The 17,841-nt window shown below is 44.6% G+C and overlaps 1 protein-coding gene across 2 annotated transcripts in view; it reads left to right on the forward strand.

Annotated features, from left to right (window-relative positions):
- LOC139368585 (segment polarity protein dishevelled homolog DVL-1-like) overlaps window positions 1-17,841 on the forward strand; it is a 50,869-nt gene that overhangs the window by 15,634 nt on the left and 17,394 nt on the right. For both annotated transcript variants that reach the window (XM_071107634.1, XM_071107633.1), the window contains exons 4-8: window positions 7,546-7,664; window positions 14,649-14,787; window positions 15,480-15,573; window positions 15,691-15,760; window positions 17,477-17,616. In XM_071107634.1, the coding sequence (XP_070963735.1) occupies window positions 7,546-7,664; window positions 14,649-14,787; window positions 15,480-15,573; window positions 15,691-15,760; window positions 17,477-17,616 (562 nt within the window). The remainder of the gene's footprint in view (window positions 1-7,545; window positions 7,665-14,648; window positions 14,788-15,479; window positions 15,574-15,690; window positions 15,761-17,476; window positions 17,617-17,841) is intronic.

Here is a 17,841-nt window from a genome sequence, read left to right on the forward strand (position 1 = left end):
CCGCAACACCACTTTCCATCAATTTGTATAGCAGGTCATCATGCCAAACTGAGTCGAAAGATTTTTTGAAATCAACAAAGCGTGAGAAGACTTTGCCTTTGTTTTGTTTTGTTTGTTTGTCAATTAGGGTGTGCAGGGTGAATACGTGGTCTGTCATACGGTAATTTGGTAAATATCCAATTTGACATTTGCTCAGTCCATTGTTTTCACTAAGGAAATGTTTGATGTTAATGATAATGCAGTGGATTTTCCCAAGGTTGCTGTTGACGCATATCCCATGGTAGTTATTGGGGTCAAATTTGTCTCCACTTTTGTCGATTGGGGTGATCTGTCCTTGGTTCCAAATAGTCCTTGGTTCCAAATATTGGGGAATATGCCAAATCAAATCAAATATGGTGTAGATCTTACCGGTGAAACGTGAAGGTGTAGACCTTACCGAGAAATGCTTACCTACAAGCCCTTAACCAACAATGCAGTTAAAGAGAAATAATTAAGAAACCATTTCTTAAATAAACTAAAGTAAAAAAATCAGGGGGTACCGATACCGAGTCAATGTGCAGAGGTACAGGTTAGTTGAGGTAATTTGCAAAGTGACTTTGCATAGATAATAAACAGCGAGTAGCAGCAGTGTGAAGACAAGGGTGGGGGGCAGTTTTCTGGCTTGGTGTTAGAAGCTGTTAAGGAGCGTTTTGGTCCTAGACTTGGCATTCCGGTACCGCTTGCCATGCGTTAGCAGACAGAACTTGGGTGACTGGAGTCTTTGATAATGTTTCCTTCCTCTGACACCGCCTAGTATATAGGTCCTGGACGTCAGGAAGCTTGGCCCCAGATGTACTGGGCCGTACGCACCTCTCTCTGTAGCGCCTTACAGTCAGATACTGAGCAGTTGCCATACCAGGCGGTGATGCAACCGGCCAGGATGCTCTCGATGGTGCAGCTGTAGAACTTTTTGACGATCTGGGGACCCATGCCAAATCCAGTCTCCTGAGGAGGAAAAGGTGTTGTCGTGTCCTCTTCACAACTGTCTTGGTGTGTTTGGACCATGATTGTTTGTTGGTGATGTGGACACCAAGGAACTTGAACCTCTTGACCCACTCCACTTCAGCCCCGTCAATGTTAATGGGGGGCCGTTCGGCCCTCCTTTTCCTATAGTCCACGATCAGCTCCTTTGTCTTGCTCACATTGAGGGAGAGGTGGTTGTCCTGGCACCACACTGCCAGGTCTCTGACCTCCTCCCTATAGGCTGTCTCATCATTGTCGGTGATCAGGCCTACCACTGTTGTGTCGTCTACAAACATAACGATGGTGTTGGAGTTGTGCTTGGCCACGCAGTCATGGGTGAACAGGGAGTACTGGAGGGGACCCCAGTGTTTAGGATCAGCGTGGCAGATGTGTTGTTACCTACACTTACCACCTGGGAGCGGCCCGTCAGGAAGTCCAGGATCCAGTTGCAGAGGGAAGTGTTTAGTCCCAAGGTCCTTAGCTTAGTGATGAGCTTCGTGGGTACTATGGTGTTGAACGCTGAGCTGTAGTCAATAAACAGCATTCTCACGTAGGTGTTCCTTTTGTCCAGGTGGGAAAGGGCAGTGTGGAGTGTGATTGAGATTGCGTCATCTGTGGATCTGTTGGGGCGGTATGCGAATTGGAGTGGGTCTAGAATGTCCGGGATGATGGTGTTGATGTGAGCCATGACCAGCCTTTCAAAGCACTTCATGGCTACCGACGTGAGTGCTACGGGGCAGTAATCATTTAGGCAAGTTACCTTTGCTTTCTTGGGCACAGGGACTATGGTGGTCTGTTTGATGTAGGTATTACAAACTCAGTCAGGGAGAGGTTGAAAATGTTGAAGACGGGCCTCCCGGGTGGCGCAGCCGGCGGCAACCGGGAGGTCCATGGGGCGATGCACAATTGGCCTAGCGTCGTCCAGGTAAGGGAGGGTTTGACCGGTAGGGATATCCTTGTCTCATCGCACACTAGCAACTCCTGTGGCGGGCCGGGCGCAGTGTACGCTAACCATGTCGCCAGGTGCACGGTGTTTCCTCCGACACTTTGGTGCGGCTGGCTTTCGGGTTGGATGCGCGCTGTGTTAAGAAGCAGTGCGGCTTGGTTGGGTTGTGTTTTGGAGGACGCATGGCTTTCGGCCTTCGTCTCTCCCAAGCCCGTACGGGAGTTGTAGCGATGAGACAAGATAGTAACTACTAACAATTGGATACCACGAAATTGGGGAGAAAAGGGGGTAAAATTAAATAAATAAATAAAAAATAATAATAAATGTTGAAGACAATTGCCAGTTGGTCCACGCATACTTTGAGGACACTTCCTGGTAATCCGTCTGGCCCGTAGCTTTGTGATTGTTGACCTGTTAAAGGTCTTGCTTACATCGGCTACGGAGAGCGTGATCACACAGTCGTCTGGAACAGCTGGCGCTCTCATGCATGCTTCAGTGTTGCTTGTCTCGAAGTGAGCATAACAGGCATTTAACTCGTAGGCTCCGTCACTGGGCAGCTCGCGGCTGGGTTTCCCTTTGTAGTCCGTAATATTTTTCAAACCCTGCCACATCCGACGAGCGTCAGGGATGATTCAATCTAAGTCCGGTATGGCCGCTTTGCCTGTTTGATGTTTCGTCTGAGGGCATAGCAGGAGTTCTTATAAGCATCCGGATTAGTGTCCTGCTCCTTGAAAGCGGCACCTCTAGTCTTTAGCTCGGTGCGGATGTTGCCTGTAATCCATGGCTTCTGGTTGGGATATGTATGTACGTTCACTGTGAGGACGACATCATAAATGCACTTATTGATGAAGCTGGTGACTGAGGTGGTATACTCCTCAATGCCATTGGATGAATCCCAGAACATATTCCAGTCTGTGCTAGCAAAAGAGTCCTGTAGTGCAGCATCTGCGTCATCTGACCACTTCCGAATTGAGCTGGTCACTGGTACTTCCTGCTTTAGTTTTTGCTTGTAAGCAGGAATCAGGAGGATAGAATTATGGTCAGATTTACCAAATGGAGGGCAAGAGAGAGCTTTGAATGCATCTTTGTGTGTGGAGTAAAGGTGGTCCACATTTTTTTTCTCCCTCTGGTTGCACATGTGACATGCTGGTACAAATGAGGTACCAAGTTTGCCTGCATTAAAGTCCCCAGCCACTAGGAGCGCCGCTTCTGGATGAGCATTTTCTTGTTTGCTTATGGCCTTATACAGCTCGTTGAGTGTGGTCTTACTGCCATCATTGGTTTGTGGTGGTAAGTAGACGGCTACGAATAATATAGATAACAACTCTCTTGGTAGATAGTGTGGTCTACAGCTTATCATGAGGTATTCTACCCCAGGCGAGCAATACCTCGATGACTTCTTTAATATTAGACATCGCGCACCAGCAGTTATTAACAAATAGACACACACCCCCGCCCCTCGTCTTACCGGACGTAGCTGCTTTGTCCTGGCGATGCACCGAGAAGCCAGCCAGCTCTATATTATCCATGTCGTCGTTTAGCCACATGTCGGTGAAACATAAGATATTACAATTTTAATGTCCTGTTGGTAGGATAATCTTAAATCGTAGTTTGTTTTCCAATGATTGCACGTTGTCCAAAAATAAGGTAGTGTAGTGGTGGTTTACCTCTCATCGGCGAATACATCTTTTCTTCACGGGATTTGTGCATTTTCTCGACAAAACAGTATATCCTTCGCGTTGGACTCATTAAAGAAAAATCTTCATCCAGTTCGAGGTGAGTAATCGCTGTTCTGATGTCCAGAAGCTCTTTTCGGTCATAAGAGACGGTAGCAGCAACATTATGTACAAAATGAGTTGGTTAGGAGCCCGTGAAACGGCAGCCATCCCCTCCAGCGCCATTATAATCTGAGGAGCTGAGGATGATGTTATTAAAGAGTTTAAGTATAGCCAATTGGAATTTGTGGTCTGTATAGTTTATCATTTCATTGAGGATACCATCAAACCCACAGGCCTTTTTGGGTTGGAGGTTTGTATTTTATCCTGTAGTTTATTCAATGTAATTGGAGAATCCAGTGGGTTCTGGTAGTCTTTAATAGTTGATTCTAAGATTTGTATTTGATCATGTATTTTTTTTGCTGTTTGTTCTTTGTTATATAGCCAACAAGATTGGAGAAGTGGTTTATCCATACATTTCCGTTTTGGATAGATAACTCTTCATGTTGTTGTTTGTTTAGAGTTTTCCAATTTTCCCAAAAGTGGTTAGATTCTATGGATTCTTCAATTACATTGAGCTGATTTCTGACGTGCTGTTCCTTCTTTTTCCGTAGTGTATTTCTGTATTGTTTTAGTGATTCACCATAGTAGGCTCAGGTTTTCTTATCTTTTTTTTTTTTTTTTTTTTGAATTTTACCCCTTTTTCTCGCCAATTTCGTAGTATCCAATTGTTGTAGTAGCTACTATCTTGTCTCATCGCTACAACTCCCGTACGGGCTCGGGAGAGACGAAGGTTGAAAGTCATGCGTCCTCCGATACACAACCAACCAAGCCGCTGCTTCTTTAACACAGCGCACATCCAACCCGGAAGCCAGCCGCACCAATGCGCCGGAGGAAACACCGTGCACCTGGCCACCTTGGCTAGCGTACACTGCGCCCAGCCCGCCACAGGAGTCGCTGGTGCGCGACCAAGCCCTCCCTAACCCGGGTGACGCTAGGCCAATTGTGCGTCGCCCCACGGACCTCCCGGTCGCGGCCGGTTACGACAGAGCCTGGGCGCGAACCCAGGACTCTGATGGCACAGCTGGCGCTGCAGTACAGCGCCCTTAACCACTGCGCCACCCGGGAGGCCAGGCTCAGGTTTTCTGGGTCTCTGTTTTTGGTTGGATAGGTTTCTCAATTTCTTTGTTAGGTTTTTGCATTCTTCATCAAACCATTTGTCATTGTTGTTAATTTTCTTAGGTTGTCTGCTTGAAATGTTTAGATTTGATTTGGAAGCTGAGGGGTCAAATATACTGTTTAGGTTTTCTACTGCCAAGTTTACACCTTCACTATTACAGTGAAATATTTTGTCCAGAAAATTGTCTAGAAGGGATTGAATTCGTTGTTGCCTAATTGTTTTTTGGTAGATTTCCACACTACTTTCCTTTCATCGATAGCATTTCTTAATATTATTCAGTTCCTTTGGTTTTGATGCCTCATGATTGAGCACAGCTCTGTTCAAGTAGTGTGATTTTGCTGTGATCAGATAGGGGTGTCAGTGGGCTGACTGTGAACGCTCTGAGAGACTCTGGGTTGAGGTCAGTGATAAAGTAGTCTACAGTACTACTGCCAAGAGATGAGCTATAGGTGTACCTACCAAAGGAGTCCCTTCGAAGCCTACTGTTGACTATGTACATACCCAGCGTCCGACAGAGTACAGGAGTTGCGACCCATTTTTGTTGGTTATGTTGTCGTAGTTGTGTCTAGGGGGGCATATGGGGGAGGGAATGCTGTCACCTCCAGATAGGCGTTTGTCCCTCCTGTGTACCAAGGTTGTTAAGTTCTTGTCCAGTTCTGGCATTTAGGTTGCCGCAGACTTGTCCCTGGACCTGGAAATTGTTGATCTCCTCTTCTAGAATGGAGAATTGTCATCGTTAAAGTATGGGGATTCTAGTGGGGGGATATAGGTAGCACACATGAGGACATTTTTCTCTGTTGAGATCATTTCCTTATTCCTTACTCTATACCAAATTAGCGTACCCCCTGAGTCTCTTCCCTGTTTCACACTTGGTAGTTTGGTGGATGGAAGAGACTACCAGCTCTCTGTAACCATGTTTCTTGTAGGGTGACAATGTCTGTATTTCCAATTTCTTTGATGAAGTCTGGGTTCCTGCTCTTTAGACCAAAGGTAGATGAACTCAGACCTTGTATATTCCAGGATGAGATAGTAACATCTTTGTGTTCCATAGTGTCTAGTGTTGTTCTTGTGTGGTTTGGCCTGGACCATCACAGTAGGTGTGAGCAGAGCATGTGGAGCATCTGATACATACCTCTTAGGTCGCAGGATGGGGCTTGGGCGGGTGTAATAGTGGGGGCTGGGCCTGTTGCTCTGCTCACGGCCTGGGCATATGTCCTGCTGTCATGTTGAGGTCCTTGCCGCAGGGGTAGGGGGCATGGGGTGGGCAGATAGGGCATAGGTCTGATATGGGGAAGCCTGTATAGGGTGGGGCCGGGGTTTGCTTGGGGTGGTGTTAGTTGGTTGGGGTGTGGCTGGTGATAATGTGGCCTGGGTGTAGGTCCTCTTGGTGTGGGATCTCCCGGTGCAGGTCCTTCAGGACGTGGTCTTGTAGGTCTCACTGGTCTGGGTGGGGTGTCTGTTGTTCTGTTGCTCCTGTGTGAGGTGCTGGGAGAGAGAGTGGTGACTATCCTCGTCTGCAGGACAGTTTGAAGAGGTGTGATCAGACTCACTCAGGATGGGGGAGTCGTCACAGAGAGAGATCTTTTCCTGCTGGGCTCTCTCTCTGATCCCCTTTCTGAGTTTCCACCCTGGGCCAAAACCCTCTCTCTTGACATAGGGGCAGTGTGCTCTTATAGCACTGTGCCATGCCAGGGGATGTCTGTGTTAATATAGCACTGTGCCATGCCAGGGGATGTTTGTGTTAATATAGCACTGTGCCATGCCAGGGGACGTCTGTGTTAATATAGCACCATGCCAGGGGATGTCTGTGTTAATATAGCACCATGCCAGGGGATGGCTGTGTTAATATAGCACCATGCCAGTGGATGTCTGTGTTAATATACCACCATGCCAGGGGATGTCTGTGTTAATATAGCACCATGCCAGGGGATGTCTGTGTTAATATAGCACCATGCCAGGGGATGTCTGTGTTAATATAGCACTGTGCCATGCCAGGGGATGTTCTGTGTTAATATAGCACCATGCCAGGGGATGTCTGTGTGGAAAATGAAGTTGCTTACGTTCCCCTCTTTGTAGCTGTCAGCAAACAGTGTCTCTGGATTGCCCTTGAGGAGCTTTTTGGGTAGTTATTCTGTGCAGTGTTATTTTTAATATCCATGGGGTTCTGGATAGTAATGACCGCGGGACAGAAATAAGCTATTGGGGCTTCAAAGGCCTCTGGTTTTGGGTGGGTGGGGCTGGTAATCTCACACAGGATCAGCCAACACAGGCGATCAGACAGGTGTCTCTTACCCTGCTGCCCTGAGGCTAAAGCCTCTCACCCCCTCTGATAGAATAACCTGCCGTCTAGCATATCCCATCCAGCCCTGTACTGCACATGTCTCAGCTCAGCCCACACCTGCTCTACCCGTCCACCATGCACACACACACACACACACACACACACACACAAAGCATCCATCTCCTCTCAGGGTATCTGGTCATTAATGACACTTAGTGAAACACATACCACACACACACAATAACACATAATTTCAGATGAATCCCTGTAAGGTTCTCCTCACTGTGCAGATAATGCCAGACAGAGGTGCATTGAACTTGGGACAATGCAAGAGATTTGGAGACGTGGTATGGAATTATGAAGGTGTTTTGTGTGTGTTTCATTGTTATCCAAATAAACTGTTTAAATGTGTGTATTTCAGTGCCAACGCAGTAAGCAGTCGGGATGGCCTGGACACGGAGACGGGTACAGAGTCCCTCCTGAGCCACCGTAGGGAGAGGGAGAGAGAACACGCACGGAGGAGAGCACGAGAGACTGAAAGTGAGGAACAATACACACATGACTGGGCGAACTACCTAAGTACAGTACATGTGGTACGGTAACACCAATAACACAAATCACAACATTATTACACATCATTGTATCAATATACCAATCTGGTGACATTGTTCACTCATATCCCAAAAGGGTGGAGAGTAAACAATATCTGAAACAAATCAGAGGGTTCACAGAGTGCAGAATAGTGTGAGAACAATAACAACATAGATATTTTGGTGGCAGGTAAGTGGGATACTTTGACCAGGATTGCTTGTGGCACTGTCTGTTTTTCCCAGCAACCTATCTTGTGTTACCTAAGTGGGACTCAGGTTCATGGTCAGAGGCTATTTTCCACCTGATGGTTTAACCTCAGGATCTATGGGAGTGTGTTGATCTCATGATAGCTAGCTGCCTCTTGGTTATCGTTGAGATATGAAACCAGCATTGTATGTTTTTCCTATTGGGAAAGTACTACCGTTTGTATTCAAATAAACTCTTTATTGTTGGCTATTTTATCCTTACTGCATGTACGCATGTCATAAACAATGGACATGGTAAACTGTCAGTAAACTCACAAGACAATTGGTTCAGAATAAGTCATTCAGTATGTATTTGGTTCAGAATAAGTCATTCAGTATGTATTTGGTTCAGAATAAGTCATTCAGTATGTATTTGGTTCAGAATAAGTCATTCAGTATGTATTTGGTTCAGAATAAGTCATTCAGTATGTATTTGGTTCAGAATAAGTCATTCAGTATGTTTTTGGTTCAGAATAAGTCATTCAGTATGTATTTGGTTCAGAATAAGTCATTCAGTATGTATTTGGTTCAGAATAAGTCATACAGTATGTATTTGGTTCAGAATAAGTCATTCAGTATGTATTTGGTTCAGAATAAGTCATTCAGTATGTATTTGGTTCAGAATAAGTCATTCAGTATGTATTTGGTTCAGAATAAGTCATTCAGTATGTATTTGGTTCAGAATAAGTCATTCAGTATGTAGATTTGGTTCAGAATAAGTCATTCAGTATGTATTTGGTTCAGAATAAGTCATTCAGTATGTATTTGGTTCAGAATAAGTCATTCAGTATGTATTTGGTTCAGAATAAGTCATTCAGTATGTATTTGGTTCAGAATAAGTCATTCAGTATGTATTTGGTTCAGAATAAGTCATTCAGTATGTATTTGGTTCAGAATAAGTCATTCAGTATGTATTTGGTTCAGAATAAGTCATTCAGTATGTATTTGGTTCAGAATAAGTCATTCAGTATGTATTTGGTTCAGAATAAGTCATTCAGTATGTATTTGGTTCAGAATAAGTCATTCAGTATGTATTTGGTTCAGAATAAGTCATTCAGTATGTATTTGGTTCAGAATAAGTCATTCAGTATGTATTTGGTTCAGAATAAGTCATTCAGTATGTATTTGGTTCAGAATAAGTCATTCAGTATGTATTTGGTTCAGAATAAGTCATTCAGTATGTATTTGGTTCAGAATAAGTCATTCAGTATGTATTTGGTTCAGAATAAGTCATTCAGTATGTATTTGGTTCAGAATAAGTCATTCAGTATGTAGATTTGGTACAATTTTATAAATGCAGATATATACTTTGTTTTTTTGACATGGTGGGATCTTGTTGTGTCTGTAAAATTAATTATGCACGAAATGGTGGTGGAAATGTCTTTATGCGCAAATATTGATATTATAGCCTTTATGCGCAAATAAACTTGGAGTCACGCGATGACATGTGTGGTCCTCCCACTACGACTCGGGAAACCATGCAGTGTATTAGGCTACAGATGAAATAAGTGGTGAAAGTGCACAGTGATGAGCTTGATGCCCCTTTCAATAAATACGGAGGGTCTTATTCTGGTGACATGATGATTGATGCTTGACTGCTGTTTGACAAATGTAAATATTCTCTCTCTTATCTATAATAATGTCATACTATCATACCCCCCACTGAATCTGCCAGCTGTTGGCTAGAGTGCACGTGCGTAGACCAGAGTAGACTTATTATCTATTTTACCCAACAGTTTCTGTGACAAAACTATCAGTAGAACATGTGATGGAAACACATTGAACTTTCAATTTTTATTTGGTCCTTAAGCGAAAAAGTACATTTTGTCCACAACAAGTCCATTTGGTGGAAACACCACTGTTGGAAAATGCATATATTTTCTTCATGCAGATTTTAGAATCTTCACGTGAAAATTTGTCGCCAATTGGGTGGAAACCTAGCTACTGCCATGGACATGTTTTGGCACGGCGCTCAGTCGAGAGTTCTAAGAAGGATACTTGAAGAGGAGGAAGGCTTCCTCTCTGTTTCCTCCTTCAGGGGCATTCCTCTCATCACGCCACCCTATTTGTCAGAGAGTAACTAAGCACATTCTACACTCACAATTCATTTGTGCCGTGTGGTGCTTTAAGAAAAACAAGGTGTGTTTAGCAGCAAAGTGTGACAAAGCAATGACAAGATTTAAGATGGCCGTTTGGACAATTGATACATTATGAGCGAGCCTGATTCTTCCAATGATTATAGTCACTCATTCTTCCACCCTTATTCGTGTTTATACAATACTCCTGGATCTGGTTAGACAGTGTGACGATATAGGTGTCTATATTTTCCATTCAACATAAGGTGAAGGACTTCCTCTCTACTGTAAAGCGTCAGCTTCCAGTCCCTGCTGTCCCTCTGTTTCTCCTCCATCCATGCCCACAGCAGATAGAGCCAGACACAGTCCTTTATCTCTTTATCTCATCACTCCATCTCTTCCCCCACTGATCTGCTGTTCACAGCGAGAGTCTGGTTGTGTGGGTCCTGCAGCTCCAGGCTCATTAACCAAATAGTCATTCATTTATGTGGCTTAATTAGGAGGAGCATGATAACACATCAGGCTGGTCGGTGCTGTAGGGAAGAGAGAGCACAACTCAGGAGCGTGTGTGTGTGTGTGTGTGTGTGTGTGTGCGTGTGTGCGTGCGTGTGTGCGTGCGTGCGTGCGTGCGTGCGTGCGTGTTTTTGTGTGGATCTGTTGTCCTACGGGGAGGCAAACTACAGAACTGGAATCATGCAGCCTGACTCTTCTCCTCTCACTACAGCCTTTGTTTTTATAGTCAGTCTCTTAAGTTCTGATTTGAGAAACAGAAAATAGGGCTGTGTGTCATGGCCCTGTGTCCTCTAGAAATATCAGCTGGTCGTAGCCCCTATGTTGATGGAGTAGTAATCTCTCTCTCCCCTCACCCCCTACCTCGCTCCCCTCACCCCCTACTTCCCTCCCCTCACCCCCTACCTCCCTCCCCTCACCCCCTACCTCCCTCCCCTCCCTACATTTGGTTTCCCTGCCAGCCAGCCTGCCTGCTAGTTAGTGCTAATTAAATGAGTGTCAGGGAACAGGGCATGTCCCTCTTGGTGAACACACTGCTTAATGGATCATAAAAGCTGCCCTACACTGCTCAATATAGTCCAATTCAATTAGGCTTTATTTGTTTAGGGCTCTTTATACAATGCCATGGTGGCCACTCTATCTGTGTCCTCGACTGAGAGACTCACGCCCATGCAGCACCGTGTAAGTTACCCTGCCTGGCCCTGCAGCGGTAGAATAGCAGGAATTCCCCTTTTCTTTAAGTGCCACTGTGTGAATGGCGTGAACAGAGCAGGGTGAATCAAAGTGTTTTAACCGAGGTTAACATATCCCTTGTTCTCTCGTTTCTGGCTGTAGGTATGTGAGAATGAATGGATGAATAATGCAGTGTTTGACAGGTAGAGGAGTGGACATAGCTATAGGGCCCGCAGGATACTGTGTGAGAGGTTTTAGCTCTGCTACCTGCACTGAGAGGGAGGGGGGGGGGGGGGGGGTAGGATGTGAACTGACGTCCATGACTGTCTGCCTGGGTATATCACGCTATGGCTTTTGACATCTACAATAAGTGTATTGATTCTGGAATAGTCTTACCATTCACTGTATAATAGCCTAATCAAAATGTAGACAACATTAATGCAGAATATTTCTGTTCAATAAGAAAAGTAATGGAGGTCAAATGATAAATTCCTATATTTTTTTATATACTTGGAACCTAGTGTTTTGCGTCATTTTTTGTTTAAACATTTGCTATTATGCGAAGTGCATTGTGATGCAGGCTTTGGCGTTAATGACCTGATAGCCCAATCACCTCTGGCGGTCAGAGATATGCTTGTGCATAATATCAAATCCCTTCACTTGCTGTGCTCTCTCTACACGCTGTGGAATGCATTTCTCTGATAGGACAAAGAGGGGTTATCAAACATTCTATAGTTGCGCGCCATGGGATGGGAGTGCTGGGTAAAAAATTTGTGCGCTACCAATTTCTTCAGTTTCTCAGTGCGTCGCAAGAGAGCACTGTCTCTCTCATCTGACTCTCCCGCGTTTGAGGTAAAGCAATCTAATTTACTCATGGAATCGCTGTGTAGGGTCGTTTGTAGTCCACTAGCTGTTAAATTATAGATACATGTGATGTAATTAAATAATAGCATTCGTTTTTATTTTAGGTTAATGCAGGTTATTGTGAGTCTCACCTATTCAGCAATAAATTGAAAGGCTATCTGTAGATTACCTGTTGTTTTGTGTTAGATTATTTAGGCAATTTTATATGTTTGCAATACTAGTAAAGTAATGCATTCTACTATATATGGCTGAACGTGGAAGGAACTATTAATTATCTTTCAGCTGCAGAAGAAAATATAGACGGGCTACTGTTTATGCTTAAGGAAGCGTTTTCTTCCTGCTGTGGACTCTCCCTTCGATTGAAGAGGTTGCCACATTTATTCATGCAATAAGGACATGTATTTTTGGAGAACCTAATGTATTCGTTTTCTCCTGTCATAATTCTTTATTACTTTTCAATTATAGCCTACTTAATCACCTTATAATACCGTAGGCTAATACCTTAGTTTGAGCCGACATATAATTACTTCATGGCTCAAAAAGAATAATGAAATTGGAATCTCCAAATCCAATCTGACTAATGGAGGATAAAAGTCAGCTTTGACACAAGGTGTTATAGTTCACAGCACAATATCCCAAAACAGAATAGGTTTGATTTTTTGATGTATATTTTTTATGATTGTTTGTCGGGTATTGTAGCAGATAAATCATGTGTAGGCCTACCACAATACCCAGGACTGTAAGAGTCAGACATTTGCAGAATTAGAATAAGTCAAGGTATACCTGAGAAAAACTGACAACATATTCTATTGAGTGATTGTGTTATCTCTCCTCAACTCACAGTACCATTCTCCACGTTTACTCTTTTCTTTTCTCTTTTTTCACCGCCTTTGTTGTAGTTGAGGACTGGAGTCTGCCAGCAGCCTGTCATTGGGCAGAGATCCTGATCCCTCTCAAAGGGGTCGAGAGAGAGAAGCACAGGGACAGACCACTACACTAAACACAACTAAACTGCTGTTTAGTTGTGTGTGTTGTGTCTGTTTAGTTGTGTGTGTGTGTGTATCCTGGGAGGAGGAGGATTGTACAGCTCTTTTGAGAGTCAGAGAGTATGTGTTTGCACCCTTTGGGGTCAGTCAGTAATGGGCACCACCACACTATTGGAATGTTTTGGTCGCTCGCGGAGAACGCAGGGTCAGTCACGCCCTCGGCGCTTTGCCAGAACCTTCCAGCCAATCCGCTGTCACCCTGCTGAGACAGGACCCCGCCTCTGCCACTGTACGTATGGGTGTGTGGGAGAAGTGTTGTGAATTTGGGACACAGATATTATTGTTTTGGTTGATCCTCTTATTAGAACATGAATAAAACATGAATTGAAGCCTATCACAATCGTATCATAATCATGTCACGATACACTGACTGGACAATTCAAAATGATCATGTTCATTCTGTTAAGTCCATTCAGTGAAAATGTGTTAACCATAAAACTGCCATACAGGTACTTTGCCATGTTTGTAACAGAAATTCCCTCTGTGATTGCGAATCCTCTGTGTATTAGTGAATCCTCTGTGTATTAGTGAATCCTCTGTATACTAATGAATCATCTGTGTACTAGTGAATCCTCTGTGTACTAGTGAATCCTCTGTATACTAATGAATCATCTGTGTATTAGTGAATCCTCTGTGTATTAGTGAATCCTCTGTGTATTAGTGAATCCTCTGTGTATTAGTGAATCCTCTGTGTATTAGTGAATCCTCTGTATACTAATGAATCATCTGTGTACTAGTGAATCCTCTGTGTAATAGTGAATCCTCTGTATACTAATGAATCATCTGTGTACTAGTGAATCCTCTGTGTACTAGTGAATCCTCTGTGTACTAGTGAATCCTCTGTGTAATAGTGAATCCTCTGTGTAATAGTGAATCCTCTGTGTAATAGTGAATCCTCTGTGTACCAGTGAATCCTCTGTATACTAGTGAATCCTCTGTATACTAGTGAATCCTCTGTGTAATAGTGAACCCGTTGTAAAAAGCCTCCTTGGCCCAGTTTAAATACATTTTAGCAGACACTTATCCAGAGTGACTTAAGGGAGCAGTTCGGGCTGTGCCTTGCTCAAGGGCACATCCACAGATTTTTCACGTAGTCTGCTCAGGTATTCGAACCAAAGACATTTCCGTTACTGGCCCGACACTCTTAATGGCTAATCTACCTGCAGCCTCAATTTGTTTCTGTTATCCTCTCGGGTTGATGGCATTTCAAGCTTTTTCAGAAGCCAAGTGCACTGGTTGGTAATCTCTCACCTCTTTCTCTTTCCACACTGGCCTTTCACCTCTTCTAAATCCTTTTCTTGATTTCCCATTAGATGTCCTGATCCTGTCCTTAATACTAAAATCTCCTCTTGGTGGTTTTCCTATAACGTTGGGAAATGTTTCTCTCATCGTTTTTCATATCATCTCTCCAACTCTTTCAGCTCTGAGTTGTCCTCCACAGTATTATGTCATGATCTGAACTTGTATCAAAGTGTTGATATCTTACCTGTGGTTGTTGTCGTGTGGTTCTCTCCTCCCCAGTCCCTCGTATCAATGGCCACTCTAAGTCGGAGCGCACAGCGAGGGACTCTGCCATGGGCTACGACAGCGCCTCAGTGATGAGCAGTGAACTGGAGTCCAGCTCCTTCGTCGACAGTGAGGAGGATGAGGACGCCAGCCGGTAGATGGTCTTTCTCTCTCTCACTGTCCTTTCTCTAATTTCCCTCTTTTCATCAGTGGTTCTTTACTGAAATCAACAAATCCCCCCGCTTTCCATGCTCCAGGGGAGCTGCCCTGCGTCTGACCCTGTGCTGTTCCCCAGTCGTGTGTGTTGTGTGGTGGGGCTGACCCTGTGCTGTTCCCCAGTCGTGTGTGTTGTGTGGTGGGGCTGACCCTGTGCTGTTCCCCAGTCGTGTGTGTTGTGTGGTGGGGCTGACCCTGTGCTGTTCCCCAGTCGTGTGTGTTGTGTGGTGGGGCTGACCCTGTGCTGTTCCCAAGTCGTGTGTGTTGTGTGGTGGGGCTGACCCTGTGCTGTTCCCCAGTCGTGTGTGTTGTGTGGTGGGGCTGACCCTGTGCTGTTCCCCAGTCGTGTGTGTTGTGTGGTGGGGCTGACCCTGTGCTGTTCCCCAGTCGTGTGTGTTGTGTGTTGTGTGGTGGGGCTGACCCTGTGCTGTTTCCCAGTCGTGTGTGTTGTGTGGTGGGGCTGACCCTGTGCTGTTCCCCAGTCGTGTGTGTTGTGTGTTGGGGCTGACCCTGTGCTGTTCCCCAGTCGTGGGGGCTGGGTACTGTGACAGAAAAAGGCACCACATTTCCATTGTCTCTGTATAATGGACCAATAAACATGACATTGTATTGTATTGTATTGTGTCTCAGACTCAGCAGCTCCACAGAGCAGAGCTCGTCTTCTCAGCTAATGCGCAGACACAAACGCCGACGACGGAGGCACAAAGTGGCCAAAATAGACCGGGTGAGCTCCCCTTAAACACTGGACTGTTGCGCATACGTGTGTGTGAGTGAGAAAGGGAACAAGAACGGTTGTGAGTATGTGTCTGACACACTAAGTTTCTCCCTCTCTCTTTTCCAGTCTTCGTCCTTCAGCAGCATCACAGATTCCACTATGAGCCTCAACATCATCACTGTCACACTCAACATGGGTAAGGACTTCACCTTTTCCTCTCATTTTCTTTCATTTATGCCTTTCTTTGTACACAACTATTTTTTATACAAACATCATCAGTGTACTCGGTCTTTAAACCCCATAAAGTCTTTAAACTACAGAGCCTTGGGAAAGTATTCAGACCCCTTTACTTTTTCCACATTTTGTTACGTTACAGCCTTATTCTAAAATGGATTAAATAAATACAAATCCTCAGAAATCTACACACAATACCCCATAATGACAAAGCGAAAACAGGTTTTTAGAAAAAAAACAGAAATACCATATTTACATCAGGATTCAGACCCTTTGCTATGAGACTCGAAATTGAGCTCCGGTGCATCCTGCTTCCATTGATCATCCTTGAGATGTTTCTACAACTTGATTGGAGTCCACCTGTGGTAAATTCAATTGATTTGAGAGGATTTGGAAAGGCACACCCCTGTCTATATAAGGTCCCACAGTTGAAAGTGCATGTCAGAGCAAAATCCAAGCCATGAGGTTGAAGGAATTGTCCGTTTAGCTCCGAGACAGAATTGTGTCGAGGCACATATCTGGGGATGTGTACCAAAAACTGTATGCAGCATTGAAGGTCCCCAAGAACACGGTGGCCTCCATCATTCTTAAATGGAAGAAGTTTGGAACCACCAAGACTCATCCTAGAGCTGGCCGCCCGGCCAAACTGATCAATCGGGGGAGAATGGCCTTGGCAGGGAGGTACCAATAACCCAATGGTCAGTCTGACAGAGCTCTAGAGTTCCTCTGTGGAGATGGGAGAACAACCATCTCTGCAGCACTCCACCAATCAGGCCTTAATGGTAGAGTGGCTAGACGGAACCCACTGCTCAGTAAAAGGCACATGACAGCCCACTTGGAGTTTGCCAAAAGCCACCTAAAGACTCTCAGACCATGAGAAACAAGATTCTCTGGTCTGATGAAGCAAAGATTGAACTTTGCGTCACGTCTGGAGAAAACCTGGAACCATCCCTACGGTGAAGCATGGTGGTGGCAGCATCAGGGTGTGGGGATATTTTTCAGTGGCAGGGACTGGAAGACTAGTCAGAATTGAGGCAAAGATAAACAGAGCAAAGTACCAAGAGATCCTTGATGAAAACCTGCTCCAGAGCACTCAGGACCTCAGACTGGGGCGAAGGTTCACCTTCCAACAGGACAACAACCCTAAGCACACAGCCAAGACAATGCAGGAGTGGCTTCGGGACCAGTCTCTGAATGTCCTTGAGTGGCCCAGCCAGAGCCCTGGGCTTGAACCTGATCGAACATCTCTGGAGAGACCTGAAAATAGCTGCGCAACGACGCTCCCCATCCAACCAGACAGAGCTTGAGAGGATCTACAGAGAAGAATGGGAGAAACTTCCCAAATACAGGTGTGCCAAGTTTGTAGCGTCATACCCAAGAAGACTTGAGGCTGTAATTGCTGCCAAAGGTGCTTCAACAAAGTACTAAGTAAAGGGTCTGAATACTTATGTAAATGTGATATTTGTAATAAATTATTAACAATTTTAAAAATCCTGTTTTTGGTTTGTCATTATGGGGTATTGTGTGTAGATTGATGAGGGGGAAAAAAACAATTTAATCAATTTTAGAATAAGGCTGTAACCTAACAAAATGTTGAAAAAGTCAAGGGGTCTGTATACTTTCCGAAGGCGCTGTACATGAGACTTTTAACTGACCTCTCTCCCCCTCTCTCTTACAGAGAAGTATAACTTCCTGGGTATCAGTATTGTGGGTCAGAGTAACGACCGGGGGGACGGAGGGATCTACATCGGCTCCATCATGAAGGGAGGAGCTGTGGCTGCAGACGGCAGGATAGAACCTGGAGATATGCTCCTACAGGTATACGACACTACCACCCACTACAAATGAGCCTTAGGTTCATTTTCTAGGAAGTATTATAAGCTTAAAGTATATTTTGTGTTCTTTATGAGTTATTTTTTTGTTCTACTTTTATGGTCCGTTGCGGGAAAGCAAATGTGCACAAATGTCCAGTGAGCAAATTGCTTTGTGATTATTATAGCATTGCCAGTGATGATCGGATACTGTGTTTCAAACAATGTTTAT

The sequence above is a fragment of the Oncorhynchus clarkii genome, chromosome 16 (assembly GCF_045791955.1).
Source record: "Oncorhynchus clarkii lewisi isolate Uvic-CL-2024 chromosome 16, UVic_Ocla_1.0, whole genome shotgun sequence".
Lineage (NCBI taxonomy): Eukaryota > Metazoa > Chordata > Actinopteri > Salmoniformes > Salmonidae > Oncorhynchus > Oncorhynchus clarkii.